Source organism: Plodia interpunctella, chromosome 11 (genome assembly GCF_027563975.2).
Source record: "Plodia interpunctella isolate USDA-ARS_2022_Savannah chromosome 11, ilPloInte3.2, whole genome shotgun sequence".
NCBI lineage: Eukaryota > Metazoa > Arthropoda > Insecta > Lepidoptera > Pyralidae > Plodia > Plodia interpunctella.
Window position 1 is genome coordinate 5,258,792 of NC_071304.1, and position 19,337 is coordinate 5,278,128.

A 19,337-nucleotide genomic window follows, 5' to 3' on the forward strand; every position below is an offset into this window, starting at 1 on the left:
TTAAATTTTTATACTTCAACAAGAAATGCTCATCAGGCTAAACAACTTTTGTTAAAGCGTTATTTCTTTATTTCCTATAGTTTCGCTAGTTCATCACGGTTCTGCGTTTTTGTTAGGGCGTCATTTCTTTATTTCCTATAGTTTAGTTGAGCCATTATTGTTCTCCATTAGGTTTTCCAGTTTTCAAAGTCATTTCAACAAAAAAAGTTTATTTCCAAACCGTCTAGTACTTCCGGAGGTTAGCATATACAAACAGACATGTCCGTTCATACAGATATACAGACAGGCAATTTTTTTTTCAAATTCTTACTCCATGACAATAAAATTAGGCGATAAACACCTAATTTTGTTTTTATATAAATATATTTAATGTACCTACATAATTGTTTTTTTCTACTGTTTTATTATATGTATTGATTATATAAATGCGAACGTTGGTTTGTTTGAAATCTTCTTCAAATTTGCATAGGTTAGGTACCTAGGTACATGTACCTAGTTTTAAATAGATACGGAGAAGGACATAAGATAAAGTTTTGCAGGCGAAGCCGCGGGAAAGCTAGTTAAATTATTATTTTATAACATTGTGTACTCCTTTTTAAGTAAGTACTCCTATACAATATACTTAAATAATCTTTTACATCTCTCATATTCGATAAATAGGTCCTTATTACCCCCTAATGGGGCTTGTAGATGACCAATATGCGCTATAGGGTAATAATGTAGCTAGAAAAGTCCTAGGGCGGTAAGTAATTAAAAAAAAACTCTTCACTCTTTCAAAAAGTTCGCGTACATCTAACCATCATACTGGCAACCATACATTCAGCCAAATGACCAAAGTGGTCGCTTCGCTGTTCAGCCTTGTCTTCGTATGAGTATTTAATAGTCACATGGATTTTGTAAGTACTTCGACGCAGTACCTACTAATTCCATGACAAGTCATTATTTTTAAAAATCGAACGGCGAAGCTCAATTTCGTTCTTGAAAAAAAAATCTTTGATTCTTTTTAATGAAAAATTGCGGGAATAGAAAACTTATAAATTTTAACTAATAAAATATTTTATTCTTATATAGAACTCTTGAAACACCACATGGCCAAAAAGATCTATACAGGTTAGCAAAGATAAATAGGTAAAAACTTGAAAGATATAAAAACTATAAAATGTATCAAAGATGAAAATGGAATGGTCCTCGTAAATAATGATGAAATGAAAAAGCGACGGAAGTGTTATTTTGAGAAATTAATGAATGACGAAAATGATAGGTATATGTCACTTGAAAATGTACCGGCTAATAATGGAATGGTGAATGAGGTTAGTATGGAGGGGGTACGGGACGCAATCGCAAGCATGAAAAATGGAAAAGCAGAAGGACCGGATAAAATGCCAGTGGAAGTATGGTAAATACTAGGAATTGACGGCAGTAAGTGGCCGACTTTATTCTTCAATAAATTGTTGCAAGAAGAGGCAATCCCTGAAGAATGGTGCACCAGTTTATTGGTACCTGTTTTCAAAAACAAGGGTCATGTACAGGACTGCAACAATTATCGAGGAATAAAACTCATGTCACATAGTACGAAAGTTTGGGAAAGAGTGATAGAAAGAAGAATGAGAAGCGAGAGTGAAATTACTAAAAATCAGTTTGGTTTGGCCAGGTCGTGGTACGACGGATGCCATATTTGCTATTCGACAATTATTAGAGAAACACAGAAGTGTAAACAAGAGTTTTCATATGGTATTCGTTGACCTCGAAAAGGCATATGATAGGATTCCGCGTGAAGTGTTGTGGTGGTCTTTGAAAGCGAAAGGAGTGCCAGTGAAGTATGTGAAGCTTGTACAAGCAATGTATAGTCGCGCTAAAACATCCGTCCGGTCCGAAGCTGGCGCTACTGACGAGTTTAATGTGGCGGTGGGCTTGGATCAGGGATCGGCACTTAGCCCATATCTGTTTCTTCTTATAATGGACGCTTTGACGTGGGATATACAGGAAGAGACACCCTTGTGCATGATCATCGCGGACGACATAGTTCTCGTCGGTAAGAATGTGCTAGAGGTTCAGAGCAAGTTGGCAAAATGGCAGCAGAGACTGGAGAGCTTATAAATTGCTTATAAGCTGGTTTATAAATAAGCCGAACCAAAACACAACAACTTTTTGTTGACTTTAATGCTTCTTCCAGTTTCCATTCAGTTGCCTTAGATAGTGTATCCCTTTGCTCCGTTTTTCGATACCTCGGTTCCATCCTCCAAAGCGACGGATATATAGACCGCGATGTGAAAAGCAGAATTAGCGCGGGTTGGATGAAGTGGCGGCAGGTCACAGGGGTCATCTGTGAGTCTCGAATGCCACTTAAACTCAAGGGCAAGATCTACAAGACGGTGATCAGACCTGTTGTTTTGTATGGTTCGGAATGTTGGGCCACCAAGGTGACGGATGAAAGGCGACTGCATGTTGCGGAGATGAGGATGCTTCGATGGACGTGTGGAGTGACAAGGATGTATAAGATAAGGAACGAATATGTGAGATGAAGTCTCAAGGTAGCACCAATAATAGGAATATTGGAAAGTAATAGGCTTCGATGGTCACGTTATGAGAAGGGAGGAAAATTGTAAGAAAGGTTATGGATGTGAAATTGAATGGGAAAAGAAAAAGGGCAGGCCGAAGAAGTGGATTGAGTGCATTAGGCAAGATATGGCTAAAAAGGAAGTAACAGATCGGTTAACATCAGACAGGGAGAAGTGACTGACATGCTGTACTGACCCCACATAAAGTGGGATAAGGGTAGGTGATGATGATGATGATGATGATGATGATGATGATGATGATGATGATGAAAATGTTTTATTCTTGTAATATAGTTATCGTTTTTTTTTACTTACCTCACAATCGAGATGTAAAGCCGGTAGGTTATATTGTTTACGAGTAAGTACTCGTAATTTGTATTTAATATAAACTTGTTGTTGAAATATAGGTACCTATTTCATATTACACAAATAATACTTAGGTAGTTAGTATTTAGAACAGAACAGCAATTATCGTGCAATGGTCAACACCCCTATTCATTAATTATTAGAAATCCTAGATTTAGATTCCAGTACGGAAAAATGTTGGAATTATGAATCTTTACAATGGATTTTAGTGGACCTAATGAACCACAGTACACATACGTGGAAAGGATCCACGTATGTCAAATGGACATTACAGAAGTGTAGCTGAGTGCTATGGAGTTTTGTCTTAACAAACAAAAGCCTTTATCATACAGTGATCTTTTCAGTTCAGACGACAAATCGCTGGAATGTTGTAAGTACCTGCAATAATCATATTTTCTTTTGAATCATCTTCGAGTGTGTTTATTTCTGTCAGATTTTATTTAAGTCGCCTAAAGTCATCTGACATGACGTTTACGACTACCTATCGCGTGCAAACTAGTGGAACTTAAACTGTCAACCAGTAGGGATGCCGGTTTCCTCACGATGTTTTCCATCATCGGAAGCAAAGTTACTGATGATAAGTTATAATAGTAGTGATAACTACTATACATGAGTCCGTTTGGTAGGTATACAAACTTCTGTGGCACGAGAACGGTAACTGGTTTTGCAAATTATTGTATACATCGAACTTGTCAACTTCTGCCCATCGCCACGATTTTTTACGCTGCTCTTGACTTATACAAAGCAAAAACTGAACGAATTTGATACAATGTGGCAAAATGTTTACCACATATGGCCGATAAAGTAGCAGCGTTGAAATGCTAAAATCAAAAATATTAAATATGTACCATTGACAGTATATTCTCTGGTATTATATGTATACTAATATTGATAGTAAAAATCACGGACACAGCCAGCTGCATTGTGATTGCCGGGTCGATTCTCTAATGCCGTAAGCTATATCACTATCAGTATGAATTAGCTACTTGACTTGCTACACATGTGTTTGTGAAAGGTGCAATTTAAAAAAAAAAATTGCAGCTTGTACTACTTTTGGCCATGAGTTTGCCTGTGAGTATCAGTGCTACATATTTTGAACCGTACAGCTAGTTGTCTAAAACCTATATTGTAAGTACAGAGAATGCTCCTTACCTCCTTCATATTGTGAATGGCTTTGACACACTTTTTATTCAAAAAGGCTTCCTATGTATACTTTAACTATTTTTTACGTCAAAAGTACCTATCTAAGTAATTAGTTCCATGAGGAAGCTAAGCATACTAATATTTATCGAAAGTCTGTTTGATGAAAATTGCAATAGATATAGTTAACGACCAAAGGTCAAATAGGGCGGCGAGGCGGAACTGCGGGAAACAGCTTGTATGTTAACATATTTACAACAAGGTGCTGCATAAATCACAGGTCATTCTTCTCTTCATAATCTTCAGAAATAGGTTAATACATTGATGTTTTGCGATTACCGTAGCGAATTAACTCTAGCTGTTTGTACTGGATAATTAGTAGGGTTATGACTATGTACTTATATTTAGGGTACGTACTCATATTCTAAAGAAAGTAAAAACATACTTTTCACAATTATTAAACTACTTCTTGCCATTTGGAGAATGAAGCTGCAGGAAAACAGCAACTTGTTCACAATAATTACATAACTTTAGTGTTTTTAAATTTGATTTCCCCAAGTCAGTAAATCATATCAACGCTCTAGTTGTCGTTCGCTCGCAATTGTTTAATTATTTTCCGGCATTATTCATTCGCCTAACAAGAGGACTTCTAATGCGACGTCAAATTAGCGTCCGAAGCAAGACAACTAGGAAAACCGCTTTCTTATATGAAATTATGATTGCCACTGCCAATCATAAAATAAAATATAGTGCCACCAACGTCGGCCAGTTATTCCACGCCTTTTCTCTAATCGGCTTGACTTGAATCCTCTCACGTATCATTTCATCGTTTAATATGATATCTACATTGTAGAGTGAGCAACACAATACCACAAGAATAGAGCACGTTCAAAACGCACGTTTTGTTAGTTTGAATATAAACAACAATATCCAACATATGTTCCATGACCAAACCCCAAGGATTGATTGACAACCAAGTTGCGAAGTGAGTAGGCGCTCCACAAATATAAGAACATTGTAATGTTCTTATATAGAACATTGTAATGTTAGAACATTGTAATGTTCTTATATCTGTGTGGCGCTCTTACTTTTCTGGCTGTGATAGAGAGGAATGGAACGAAACTGGCCAATTAGTCACTACCCGCGCGCGGAGCCCTTACTAAATTTATGTAGTCACTTAATTGTGGAGCATCATCTTGTCGCCTTTCATTTATAAATGAAAAGCGACATGGTGATGCTGATATAAATGTCAGTAGATATCCTCTTGGCAACTAACTACGTTGGCTACAACTTAGGTTGGCCAATCATGATTAAATAGATACGTAAAGATTTATCGTGATTGCTATTGTCTTCACGATGTGTTCAGGATAATCGACATGGCCTTAGGATTATTCCATTTGAGTCACTATAGTGACTCAATAAAAAAAATGTATTTCAAATATCGAATCCACTAACCCAGCCTGAAAGCTCTTCTTCTCTTCTCTTCTTTTACAATTCATACGACGATATAGAGCAATACGAAATCAAAACTTACCGCGTGGCATAAATGGTCATCGATTTAGATAGCTGTCGCAAAGTACAGTAGTAAGTAGATAAAGTATTTGTCGTGTAGATGGCCGTCGTACCGACCTAAACTAAATCCTTACTATTATATAATAAAGTCCACCGCCGCATCTGACTGTATGTCTTTATGTCTGTTCGCGATAAATTCACAAACTACTGCACGGATTTACATGCCTGAATGGCCCGCTAGTATGTAAATATAATGTATTAAGAGATCCATCACTTGCATTCACTGTTCCCAGTATCCTACTTAGTAATACTAGTTTCTTGCATGTTTAAAATAGAGAAAATGTTTAAAGGAATAAAACTATTTTTTTCAAAATGTAATTATTCAAAAAAATACATATTCAAATGAAATTAAGAATTATAATTCTGAATTGCCTTTTTATATATTGTTTATAATCAAATCAAATACCTACATAAAAATACTGCTTATCCTCATCATTTACTTTACTTTTTATTCAAATACCTAGGTAAGTAATGGCAGGATAAGCATTTTGAAAAAAAATATTTTTATGTACCTAGCTTGAAAAAATACATTGAGAATGCCTATTGCCTAGGCGCCTGGTATAGTTCTCCGATCCTATCAATCAAAATTGGTAATATATTTGACCTTCACCGTCATAGTTGCAGAGTCCGACAAGGCATAAGTACATAAAGCCGTTTAAAAATGCTCGGCGGATATTTTTATCTAACTATACAAAAACTGTTACACGGTTCTTTGTGAGGGAATTTTCTTAACAGAGAAGATGTATCATTATGAAAACATTGTTCTCTGAAACTGATTGATTACTCCCACGTTTGTCTTGTCTAGAGAGAATTATAATTTGTTTCCATGAAGCATGCATGACTGATAAGTGTGTCATTATACTGATCAACAAGTCAACATAATAAAAGAAAGGCTCCGCTGTGCAGTTTTGAACTCCAAAAGCTGGTGTTATGAGATACCAACTACTGAATATGTTCGTAGTTTCTGCCAAACAACGAACTTCATTCACTTCTGGCTAACCTTACAGGGAGGAAAGGGAAGAAAGCTATATATATGTTTATTTCTAGAATGGCTTGAGACTAATCCTAACGATTACTTTGCCATGCGAGCTAAACGTCGGGCAATTTAAAATTGGACATGCCTAAATGCGTGGAAAATATCCAATTGTATAATATATGCAGTGCATTATAAATTGCTCGCGACTTTATACATGCGGAAACTACATGGTGAATAACGAAAATATCTTATCTAACGTTTTCCCGTTTTCTTCCTTAGGTATAGAACTTCAGAGCTTGCGATTCCCGTACGTATTTAGACTATATTCCGAGATGGAATTGAAGTCTTTCAAACACTTTACTTTTCATTTCGAATATGTGGTTAACTTTTCATTTGGAATTTATTACGTGATTTTAACTAATCAAAATTCATCTTTTTTTGTTGTCTACTAAGTCTGGGTAAAATATAGGGTATAAATGATTTTGAAAACTGGAACACCTGATGGAGAACAATGATTGTACGGCTATACTATAAGAAATATAGAAACGACGCCGTAACAAAAGTTGTTCAGTCTGATCTGTTGAGGTATAAAAATCGAAGATCTGGAACACCTGATGTAGACCCATGATGATACGGCTAAACTATAGGAAATATAGAAATGACGCCCTAACAAAAGTTGTTCAGTCTGATGAGTATTTTCTGTTGAGGTATAAAAATTGAAGATCTGGAACACCTGAAGAAGAGTCATAATGGTCCAACTATAGGAAATATATATTCCATCATCGTATCAGCATCTTCTGTATAGGTATCGTTACGCTTTGTCTATACGGTTAAATTTCTCAAATAATTTTGACTTCTTACCAAATATTCTTGACTGACTTCTTACTAATTGTTCGGCCACGCGAACGAAGTCGCGGGCATCAGCTAGTTTAAAATAATTATGTAATACATAGCGACACAGGTGCCGTGCAGCGCAAGCGCAAGCCGTTTCGTCCCCCATATTGGCTGTTCACTTTCACTCTACTCATATAAGTACATTTATCTAGTTACTTAATCCTGGTATAAAGACAGTTTTCTGACTTGGCAACATTTCTTAAAAATTATTGCCAATTTACTTGTTTTTTTCTTTAAATAACATGTTGTTATAGAATATTTATGTAAATTTATTACATTATATAGTTTATTATTAGTCTTAGTTTGATTTTCTAAATATTATAATTAATTAATATAAAAATTATTTAATAAAGTACTAAATATTAAATGGTAATTAGTACTTATTTATTAAACAATCTTATTGAGCAATGTGAGCCTAGTTTTCAAGAAAGACAAAAAAATTATTTCACAACTGGCTGTGAAGCTTTATTGCCATGGTGGCCGAAAGAGAGAAAAAGTGAAGAGATTACAGTTACCAACAACACACCGTTTTTACTTTATTTAATTGTACTGTATTTCAAATAATTTCGTGGAAATGTGTGTTTTACGACCTTACTGCAGATATTATTATTTTTTGATAAATAAAGCAAAGTTAAAATATAATAATTCAGAAAGAAAAATAAATAAACAATGAAATATAAAAAATGTGGGTTATTTTTAATTTAATTGCCAAAGACAATTATATCAAATTAATTAGAATAAAAAAATGCACAAATACAGTACCACTCAACCAAAATGATGGTGATGAAATGATAACTTGCATTTCTTTGCGTTATTGGTAGGTACCATGTGGGAGGAGCCAGACGTTCATTCACTAAAATCAAATACAGAAATTTTTTCTTTGTTTATCAGCATGATAATATTTTAAGGTACATTTCCGATAGTGACATTTGTTTTTTAATTGTAATTCAGTACTTATAAGTTATTTTTGTAATAAAAATGCAGTTTGTATTTGTATTTTTAAAAATTAATATCTGGATATAGATATCTAATAATTAATATTCGTACTGTAAGATCGCTTTTTTATTATTGGGGTTTTTTATGTTGGGAAATATATGGAAAATCCCAATTAATCCTCAATTATATTTTATAGTGACTCTTGAAGCAATCTCGTTCATTTTCGTAATTTTACTTTTACCTATAGTCAGCGAGAAAATGTAATTTATGCAAATGCAGCAGGCATGCCTTAAAATGTCTAGATAGTGTTCAGACAATCGCATACGTCACAGTTTTGTCAATGCGATTGGAAGTTTACCTTAAAAGATATAAAAAGTACATTTTAGTTTAGATATCCTTCGAAGGCGGGATAGTTGGTTAGGGGCGTTGATAACTAATTTATATAAAGCCTGTGTGTGCGTGTCAATTTCACTTTGCTATCGGTACTAATGCTCAGATTTAGTGTAAATGATTACTACATTTTTGTGCAATAGTAAAAAAATATAGTGGAACAAAATAGTGTCAAAAATAATTATAAATTGGAGTGATTAAAAATGGTGAGAAATTATATATTTTTTGTCAGACTTCAAACTATCACATACTGATCTTACAAAGTTACACAATATTTTGGAAATAAATTGACAACCATAAAATATTAAAATTACAACAGATCGAAAAAATTATGAGAGTCGAGTGATGTAGATAACTTACAATAACTGGCATGCAAAATGAGAATTCAGATTATAATAATTGAGATTTAAGATTTAAATTTCAATAAAATTAAAATATACTTTAATTCAGGATACCCACTAAAATAGGTGAACTTGAGACAGCAATTTTAAACTCTTTTTTGTTTCAATTTATTTCATTTTAAATTTGTGAATACATATTATCTAAGGATTCAATATTTTTTTACGATAATAAATTAGTCAAAATTTGTTTGTTTTAATTTCACCTTTCTAAAACAGATACACGCTTCTTTTTACATAATGTCGAGGGCAGATAAAATCTTATTAACCTTGGTTTGCAACCATTCGTTTTTCTGTCCTCAACTACACAAGCTACGAATACATAAAACACAAGCCATTGACAAAACAAAAACGGTGATAAGGTATATTGAGGTGGATCCGCATGAAAAATCATCAGGAATAAGTACTGAAGACAATGAGCTTAATAACATTCAATAAAGCCAGGTGCAGTATTTGTACATATATCTAATCTGCTAATCTGTTATCTAATATAATGTCCATAATCTACTAATCATGTATATTCAGAATTTAAACTTTTGTTCAAAAGTTTGTAATAAAGATAATACGAAAACATTCATATAAAAGTGCGTCATTGAATTTATCATTCGGAAAATTATTTTAATGAGCCGAAATACTTAACACAATAAATGTTTATTGTCGTGTAATAATTACCACAAAATAAATGTTTATTGTCGTGTATTTATAAAAGGTACCTACTTATTTATAAATAAATGGTATATGATAGAAACTATTAAGGTATATATATATATATATATATATATATATATATATATATATATATATATATATATATATATATATATATATATATATATAAATAAATTCCAATAAAATTTAGATCTATGGTAATAAAAAATATTTATTGGCATTACCATTAATTTGCCGCAGTAATGTAATTCATTTTATACGATTACTAATTGATGACAATATTACTTATAATCGTTAATTCTAGCAAGTATGTCTAAATTATAGAAATACTATCGGACCCAGGCGAGAACCCTATGGAACTTCTCAAGTTGGCACACTTTGAAGCGTACCTAAGTACTAATTTGCTTTGATCGTAACCTCTGCCAAATGACTCGAATCTACTTTATTTTTTTTTACTTTTTAGTTTAAAGATTAAAAAGAAACTAGTTTATTAATTTACATTTAAGATTAAAAATAGAATGAATAGGCACACATACCTTAATTTATTACTTTTATCGGGTTATCAGGGCTATAACAAATAAAATACTGATATTTTTACATCGCCGACATATTTCCAATCTGGCATTGAAATTACATACAACAAGTCTGTGTTGTTTTTTTTTTAAAGCAATTCACAAATAAGGAAATCCTAAAAGTAGTAGTTAGTAATGTTGATTAAGTTTTATTTATAATATTATTTCAGGATGAAAATCACATGGAACCACCTTATTCGCCCTCTGAAGCGGCGCCAGGGTCACGGGAACCACAAAAACACAAAAACGGTTCACCGTTAGAATTAAACCCTCCAGAACCTAAACAGGTACCTAGGTATCTAATTAACTATTATTAATTGAAAAATATTTTGCTACTTGCTATTGTGTAAATGAATAAATGTCAAGTACGAAAAGATTCGTTGTACCTATGGCAATAAAAACACATCGTAATTTTTTTGAGTGAAGTGTAAGTAGATATAATACGTATAGACAAAGTATATATTCCATTTTAATCCGACTTTTTTCTTTTCAGGAAGCACCACATCAACCTGAAAGAGCAGAATGGGGAAATCAAATAGATTTTCTTATGTCATGTATTGCTACCTCAGTAGGACTCGGTAATGTGTGGCGGTTTCCTTTCGTGGCTTACCAGAATGGCGGAGGAGCGTTCCTTATACCCTATATTATTGTCCTATTACTAATAGGCAAACCTATGTACTATCTGGAATGTGTAATTGGACAGTTCAGTACGAAAAACTCGGTTAAAGTATGGTCTCTATCACCTGCCATGAAAGGTAATTCAAATATCTTTATTATTCAGTTTTATGCTCTGTGACTGTGACTATCAGCAAATTACAACGCATCAAAGTACCTTTTAATCATCTTGACTGATAAAGAAAAAATACCAATTAATACAATCGATATTATTTTAATGGATTACAATGAAACTTGTTGCCTAATTAAAATATGGTGACTAACAATTCTATCATCAATCTTTACATCTATCTATGTATCAGTAAAGTAAAGAGATCGTGATTTCACATGGATTATTTTGAGTAAATGTAATGCGCTCATTATCTTTATCTCACAATTCGTCATCCCCCAGGCACCGGCTACGCGCAAGCGATGGGCTGCGGTTACATCCTGTCCTACTACGTGTCTATTGTGGGGCTCTGTCTGTACTACCTGGCGATGAGCTTCCAATCCACCTTGCCATGGGCCACGTGTGACCCCAGCTGGACGGACGTCATCTGCGTGCCCTCCGCCCCCAACGACAATCAGCCTTTAGTTGAGAATGCCACGAGTAGCGCGGAGCTGTATTTCATGTAATAATCGTCATTTGTCTAATTTAATGTGGGATATAATCATAGATTAATAAAAAAATAACCCAGGGTGCAATATTATAGCTTTTTCAATATTACTTGGTAATCTTTGCTATTATTTTCTGTAATTATCATAATAAATTATCAAACAATATGCTGGCATCTAAATTAAACTGCATAATGGATTGTATAAAAAAATACCTTCAATTAAAAATAATAATAAAAAATACAATTGAGAAATTGTAATTGTAAATAGAAAGTTGTAATTTACAGAAGGACCGTGCTTCAGCAAAGTGATGGTATCGAAGGAGGACTAGGTATGTTGATGTAACAATAATATATTTCAGCAGTAAGGAGGTATCAGATTTGATCGGCAACAAGAAAAATCTAATTAGCACCCTAATTAGCAATCTAGATTAGCTAAATTAAATAACAGAACTGACCAGTTATTTTACAAAAATGATAATTTTGTAACTAACTTTTATTATCGTGAAGAAGGAACTTGTTTCATCAAAAAAATGCTGTAAAAAACCCAAGTGTCGTAGCTCAGTTTTTATACCGTAAAAAGTTGTGAGATCTATATAATACCAAGTCGATTAATTTATTTAGTCCCTACTTAAGGGACCTTCTGTCTTAAGTTATTACGTAAGTCATTATCATGTCAATATTAAAAATTTAGGTTTTAAATAAATAGATCGACTTGGCCATCGCATGATTAGATTGTTTAGTATATTTCACATCATACAACACTAGGGAGGGAATTATGTCATCCGATGAGCCGCTTGGAAAAATTACACATTCGTTTTGGAAACGAGAGTTTCAATCGAGTGGGGCGCCATCAATCGAATATAATATAATATCTATTACTTGTAAGATACATCGTTTTCATGCGATGGCCAAGTCGATCCGTGCAGGATACCGTTGAGGAGTTCATCTTTGGGAGCCGATCCTGGATGCCCCATCAGGTCCTCTGAGCGTTTTTCTCAGATGAGAAACAAATAAACATGAGGACAAAAACTAAATAAAAACTTGTAAATAAACATTACTTTTGTAATTTTCAGGAGCCCCAATTTGGTATCTGACTCTGTGCCTGTTCGGATCGTGGGCGGTGATCTTCCTGATAGTGGCGCGCGGGGTCAAGAGCTCGGGCAAAGCTTCCTACTTCCTCGCTCTCTTCCCTTACGTTGTTATGATCATTCTTCTCATCAGGTAAAAATACTCATATTGATCGGCAGTTTTATACCGAGGTACGCAGTTTATATAGGTTAATTTTTTAAATCCAGAATTCTAGTGAAAATAATTAAACTCTACAAAGATTTAAAAATCTTTGACGGTTAACACCTACCGTGACCTTGATTTATAACAACAAGACTAAGACCGCTTTTACTACAGACTTTTTAATTTTAGAGTAAGACAAATACGCGAAATAACATTTGCCGATAGCTAAACTAAAGAAGATGTATTTTTTTCAGCACTTTGTTATTGGATGGGTCCGGAGATGGCGTTTTATTCTTTTTAACGCCGCAATGGGGAAAACTTGTGGAATTAGATGTAAGTATATACAGTCATTATTTTGATTAATAAATTATGATTTAAATTACAAAAAAATAACACTCAAAAATAATTTTGAATAAAATATAAAACCATTTGAGACTGAAAAAATTATATCTTTGTAAATTCATAAACCACTTCTCGAAATTTTGAATACAACAAGCACAATGGGTAGTGTGTGATTGTCGTAGTAGGTACCACATTTCGAAAGTAATTTCATATTTAAATCATAAAATTAGTATTACTAACTACCTACTTGTTACTACCTAGCTGTACCTATGTGCAAAGTTATACCGCAGGGAATTCTAATATAAACCTTAAATTAGTCAACCACTGGCATATCATCCTTAAAATGAATGACTAAGATTAGATCGCGGCGGGCTCTTGACCTACTAATAAATCTACTCGTTATTTCTTATCTTGATGACTTTGGTAATCAATATGTATCTTCAGCATAACTTTACATAGTTACCCAATTTTCAGGTGTGGTATGCGGCTGTTACGCAAGTCTTCTTTTCGCTGTCCGTGTGCACGGGAGCAATTATCATGTTCTCGTCTTACAATAAGTTCGAACACAACATTTACAGGTGAACTACACTGCTCAACTAACAAAAATCTGAATAATAGCAGAAATTGGTAACTAACTAACGAATAAAGACAAATAACTCTTTTAGAAATTGTATACTTCCTAAACAGCATTTACGTCATCAAATATTTATAAAGAGCTAGAACACATTAGCAAATAAACCATTTCATTAATTCAAGCTGTTACCCGCAGCGCCATCAGCGGCAGTTTATGTTTGAAACCAGGTATATCTATTCCAAATTTCATCAAAACATCCAACGGTTTAGCCGTGAAAGCGTGACAGACAGACTTTCGCATTTATTATATTAGTATTAATTAGATAAAAGAGTGCGCACGGTCACCTTTCAGAGACGCGATGATCGTGACGACTCTGGACACGTTCACGAGCCTGCTGTCGGGGATCACCATCTTCGGCATCCTCGGGAACCTCGCCAAGGAGCTCGGCCAGGAGGTCGGCGACGTCATCGGCTCGGGCGGCACCGGGCTCGCTTTCATCTCCTACCCCGACGCCATCGCCAAGACCTTCCAGCCTCAGGTATGAAAGAACTAAAGAAAAAATATTTGTCAAAAACGTAAGTATTCATGTTTTTAGGAAGAGGTTTATACATACATGAATTTTCAATTATACCAAAAAAATTAAGGCTAATATTAAAGACCCTATTAATACATGTGAGTAACCAAAATTTGATATTATCGTTTATCACCAAAGTTATTGAGGTTTTCGTTTATCCCAACCATGAAACTTCATTTATTCCAATTCGGAGTTTATCGTGTTCTCTCGGTCTCGCGTGCAATGACCCTTGGCATAGGCAATAATTTAAAAAGATTCGCCAGAATGTATCAATGAAAATGGACTTTGTGTGAACCGCTGCACTGAACCTACCTTTACTATGAAGCGTAGTAGTCAGGTACTTGTAAGTATTATACACACTTACATATTAGGTACACTTGTAAGTATTATAACAATTATTATAGATTTTCTTCGATAAATTTTGATTTTCGATTTTTTATGTTGTCTATGCACATATTATCAGTATATTAGGTACTGATAGTCCCATTTTATTTTTTGGCATAATTAAAAAATTATGGTGTATTTCTAATAACATATAATATATGGCTATACATTGGTGTTAAAAAAATTAAACCATTTTTTGTTTTACCGATTACGGGTAATGCATGCAGTTAAAAATGGCTAAATAAATAGGTTTACACATTGTATGTGATCACTATATTACCTATATTACCTATTACCTATTAGGGAACATTGTTTTTTATAAGCCCTTCTGTCATGATAGGGACTTTCAGCATTTCTTCTCAGCAGTGGTCGTTCCGAAAATAAAGCAACAGCTTTAAATGTACAGGTCTAATTTCTGAATTAGATTTCGTTTATAGTCAGTCGATTAGATTTCGATTTTGTCGTCATCATGTTTTATGATAGAACGTTTGAACTTACCCATAATGTGATTTAAATTTCGTTTTCTGCCTATTTACTATTGAAAATATTCATCCCTATGTAAATTTATATCTACTTATTTTATGCTATATTATAAACATTTATATTTCTAAATATTTCGCGATCTGATATTAATAATATAGTAAGTATAAAAAGTGATATCTTAATTTTACCAAATAAACCAAAGGTAGCACCTGACAAATCGCTATCGGCACTGTCATATGACTTTGTATCAATTTCTCAAATACATGACGAATTCGTTCTCTTTGTCAGTTGTTCTCTGTGCTGTTCTTCCTGATGATGTCAGTGCTGGGCGTGGGGTCGGCGGTGGCGCTGCTGTCCACCATCAACACCGTCATGATGGACAGCTTCCCAAGGATCAAGACAATCTACATGTCCGCCATCTGCTGCACCTCAGGCTTCTTGATTGGACTCGTTTACGTCACTCCTGTGAGCTGAGCTAACTTTTATCATACAACTTTTATTAACACATATTAGCGAGAGCGGATTTAATAATCATTAAATAGTGGTAATCATTCAATTATTATTGATTTAAAAATCATTAAATAGTGGTAATCATTTCATAATCACATATTATGTTACATTTAGACGAATATAATTCTATTGCTATTACAATAAAATCCTTACCTCACTTTAAACCACTATAATAACAAACCTATTTCTGATGTAATTTATCACTTTTCTTAAATTTTCAAAGGGTGGCCAATACATATTGGAGATTGTTGACTACTATGGTGGCACTTTCCTAGTCCTGTTTACCGCCATCTCCGAAATAGTTGGAGTCTTCTGGATATACGGTAAGATATGATACTATAATTGTGCTTATAAAAGTACTAATAATAAAACTTAATCAAAATCGACTCAATTGTTTGACGCAATTAAAGAAACAAAGTACCTAACATTATTTTGAAAATTAATGTAAAGATTGTTTATACGGCTACTATAACACCTTTTGAACCAAAGATTGACGAAGATAAGATGACTTCTGATGATCATGTGTTCGATTCTTGGTCGGGTCAACATGGAAAATGATCTTTTTCAGATTGACCATGCTTGGATATATAATATAAATCCATCCATCCAGGTATCCTACATGGTCTGTCTGCATCTTATTATAAAATATATAAAATACGAGTATCGTTGAGTTAGTCTAGTATTACATAAATAACATAAAATTCGAAATTACTCTGGTAACTAAATCTGTGTGATTTGTCCGTATAAATTTATCTATGAATTTATATTTGCAGGATTGGAGAACCTGTGCCTGGACATCGAGTTCATGATGGGCGTGAAGACGTCGTTCTACTGGCGCTTATGCTGGGGCCTGATCACGCCCGCCATGATGATCGTTGTGTTCGTGTACGCGCTCATCAGCTTCGAGGCGCTCGTCTTCGGAGAAGACTACGTCTACCCCACCGCGGGTTACGGTAATTACTAATTGTTTCATGTGGTAAATTCGTAATATCGAATGTTATATTTTTATTTAGATTTTTAATAATTCCTATTAGGTACCTATACATTGCAATGGATTACCATTACTTAATTACCGGAAAACATATTTATTACATGTATGTACGCATTAGTTGACAAGTATAAAAGTTTTACTTTTTGTATACCTAGGTACCTATGGTATTATTAATTACACTTACTTTTATGCTGAAATTTCCGTGTGTGAAACTATTTAATAAACATTTTTGTTGATTTCAGCATCCGGCTACCTGATGCTATTCGCTGGTATTGCACTGGTACCCTTATTTATAATAACTACGATGTGGAGAAATAAAACCGGCAACTTCAGTCAGGTTAGAGTTCTGTTCCATTGTTCTCACTGCTTTCTATATAACATTTGGGAGACTTTCTTTAATATGTGCGCATTTGTTAACAGACGGTGAAGAAATCCTTCAGCCCAAAAGCAAGTTGGGGTCCGAAAGATCCTGAAACCAAAATCCGATGGATAGCGTTCAAGGAGAATGCAAAAATGCTTAGAAAACAAATCTATTTATCAAAAATAAAACACATTTGGTACAGTCTCACCGGCCTTTACAGGAGAGGAGTTTACGCTAACACTAATGTAAATTTTGTAAATAACAACTAGAGCTTATTTTTATCAATCGAAACATTGTATTGTAATGTAGAGCACCTACATATTTATACAAAACGACGACTAAGCTTTTATTAGTATTCATATTTCTGTGATAGTGAACAGTCAACAAGCGCAATAAGTTACGAAGGTATGTTTTCTATTAGTTTGTAATCAAAAATTAATTATATAAATCCAATCTCTTCCATAGTTAAATTTATTCAATAATGTGAATGTGATGCTGGCGACCTGACGGACGACGGACCGACTAGTAGAAAAAAATATCCTCATTGGAAGAAGCTGCTATGAAACGAATGTTTAAAAAATCTTCGTTGTTGAACTGCATGTATAAGACAATATGAGTAAACAAAAATTTTCGGATAGGGATCCGAACTATTAACCGATTATTGTTCAGTTGTCATGAATTTATCTGAAGGGTCAGATAAATTCATGACAACTGAACAATATTGGCACTTTAGGTAGGTGCCAATATTGTTCATGATCCCAAATTCTTTAAAATATCATTCTATTTAATATCACTTTTATAAAACAGAAAAGAAAACAAACACAGAAAGAAAATTTTAAAATGATACCTAACTGTACAAGTGCGAGTCGGATCAAGCGCAATGTTAGATAGTTAAAACTAATGGGAACCATACATTTTAACTGTCCTAAAAACGATGGTAGGTACCATTATAAATATTATAGTAAGTTAGATTTCTTGTCAACATACTATGTACATGTACATAATTTTAAAAATTACGAGAGATTTATGTAGTATGTAAGTATTATTTATTATAAACGAAATACTTTTGTACTTAATATGCCAAAATAAAAAGTTACAAAATATGTTTTTAATTTTTTTCTTATTTTAAAGGGATTCTCATGATACCTATGTGAAAATTATTCCCTCGGGGCAATTAAAACCATGTTGAGATAAAATAAAAAGTTTTAGCAATTTTTATTCTGCCTCATCATGGATTTTCGAAGATTTCACCTGGAGAATCGGAAACTGGAAAGTAAGTTTGTGCTTTTATTAGATACTAAATTGCATACGCTGTAGCGCCCGCGAATATGTATGGAAATAACAGCACAATTTATATAATCTAGGCTAGGATTCAGAATCAATTTCGTAATTTTTGCGTATTCGATTACGTAATAATAATAAATTTCATACTTTTGTCAACAAATATTCTTCAGTTACGATACTGAGCACGTAGGTAACAATTTTTAGTACATTTTCGTTCCTACGAAATATACAAATTAACCTAATATTGAATACAAATAATTTAATTAGTCTATATGGTACCGGAACCTTCGTTTGTGAATACAAATCACGGTAGAACTATTAGTACCATTATAACCTATTATTTCTAAGGCCTCATTATCATGTAATAAGGACAATCTCAAATTATGCTCAATTTCTTGGCTTAGACAATATCCGCTAGTTCTGTGGTATTCCATATCGTTGCTTAATTTATTGCGTTGCGTAAAGATAGTTTTATCTATTGATAAAAATCTGTGTTTTTAGTACCTACGTATAGGTAAGTCATATATACAGGGTAGGTACCTTATTTGCTATAAGCTAAAGTCGTATTTAGTATATAAATAATAAATAAATAAATAAATATTAGGACAAATCACACAGATTAAGCTAGCCCCAAAGTAAGTTCGAGACTTGTGTCACGTATAATATCTATATAATCGTGAAGTTTGTATGTATGGTCATTGGTAAACCATCCATCGAAAAATGGATTATTTTATCATTATTATTCGACAAATGTGATGAGAAAATAACTAAAGAAGTGAACAATGTCTTGCTTTGGACTTGGACCTTGGCTTGTACACACACATACACTTTATATTGGAAAAATGTCATGAATTTTCTGACT

General features: G+C 33.7%; 1 protein-coding gene across 3 annotated transcripts; it reads left to right on the forward strand.

Annotated features, from left to right (window-relative positions):
• The first annotated feature begins 3,968 nt into the window (after positions 1–3,968).
• LOC128673698 (sodium-dependent nutrient amino acid transporter 1-like) lies at positions 3,969–18,294 on the forward strand. 3 transcript variants are annotated; one of them, XM_053751726.1, is made up of 14 exons: positions 3,969–3,995; positions 10,642–10,758; positions 10,965–11,226; positions 11,538–11,757; positions 12,028–12,071; positions 12,816–12,963; positions 13,227–13,305; positions 13,789–13,892; positions 14,240–14,426; positions 15,618–15,794; positions 16,063–16,162; positions 16,613–16,792; positions 17,073–17,167; positions 17,251–18,294. In XM_053751726.1, the coding sequence occupies exons 1-14, from the start codon at positions 3,984–3,986 to the stop codon at positions 17,458–17,460; spliced, it is 1,935 nt and encodes a 644-aa protein (XP_053607701.1). In that variant the 5' UTR covers positions 3,969–3,983; the 3' UTR covers positions 17,461–18,294. The 3 variants fall into 3 exon arrangements, with proteins under 3 accessions (XP_053607701.1, XP_053607703.1, XP_053607702.1); XM_053751728.1 differs by lacking the exon at positions 3,969–3,995 and adding an exon at positions 6,901–6,919; XM_053751727.1 differs by lacking the exon at positions 3,969–3,995 and adding an exon at positions 8,867–9,038.
• Positions 18,295–19,337: the final 1,043 nt, after the last annotated feature.

Excerpts from the sequence above, each read along its gene's own strand:
- LOC128673698 (XM_053751726.1), top strand. Across the intron at positions 16,163-16,612 it reads TGGAGTCTTCTGGATATACG|GATTGGAGAACCTGTGCCTG; the intron begins GTAAGATATGAT and ends TTATATTTGCAG. Across the intron at positions 16,793-17,072 it reads CTACCCCACCGCGGGTTACG|CATCCGGCTACCTGATGCTA; the intron begins GTAATTACTAAT and ends TGTTGATTTCAG.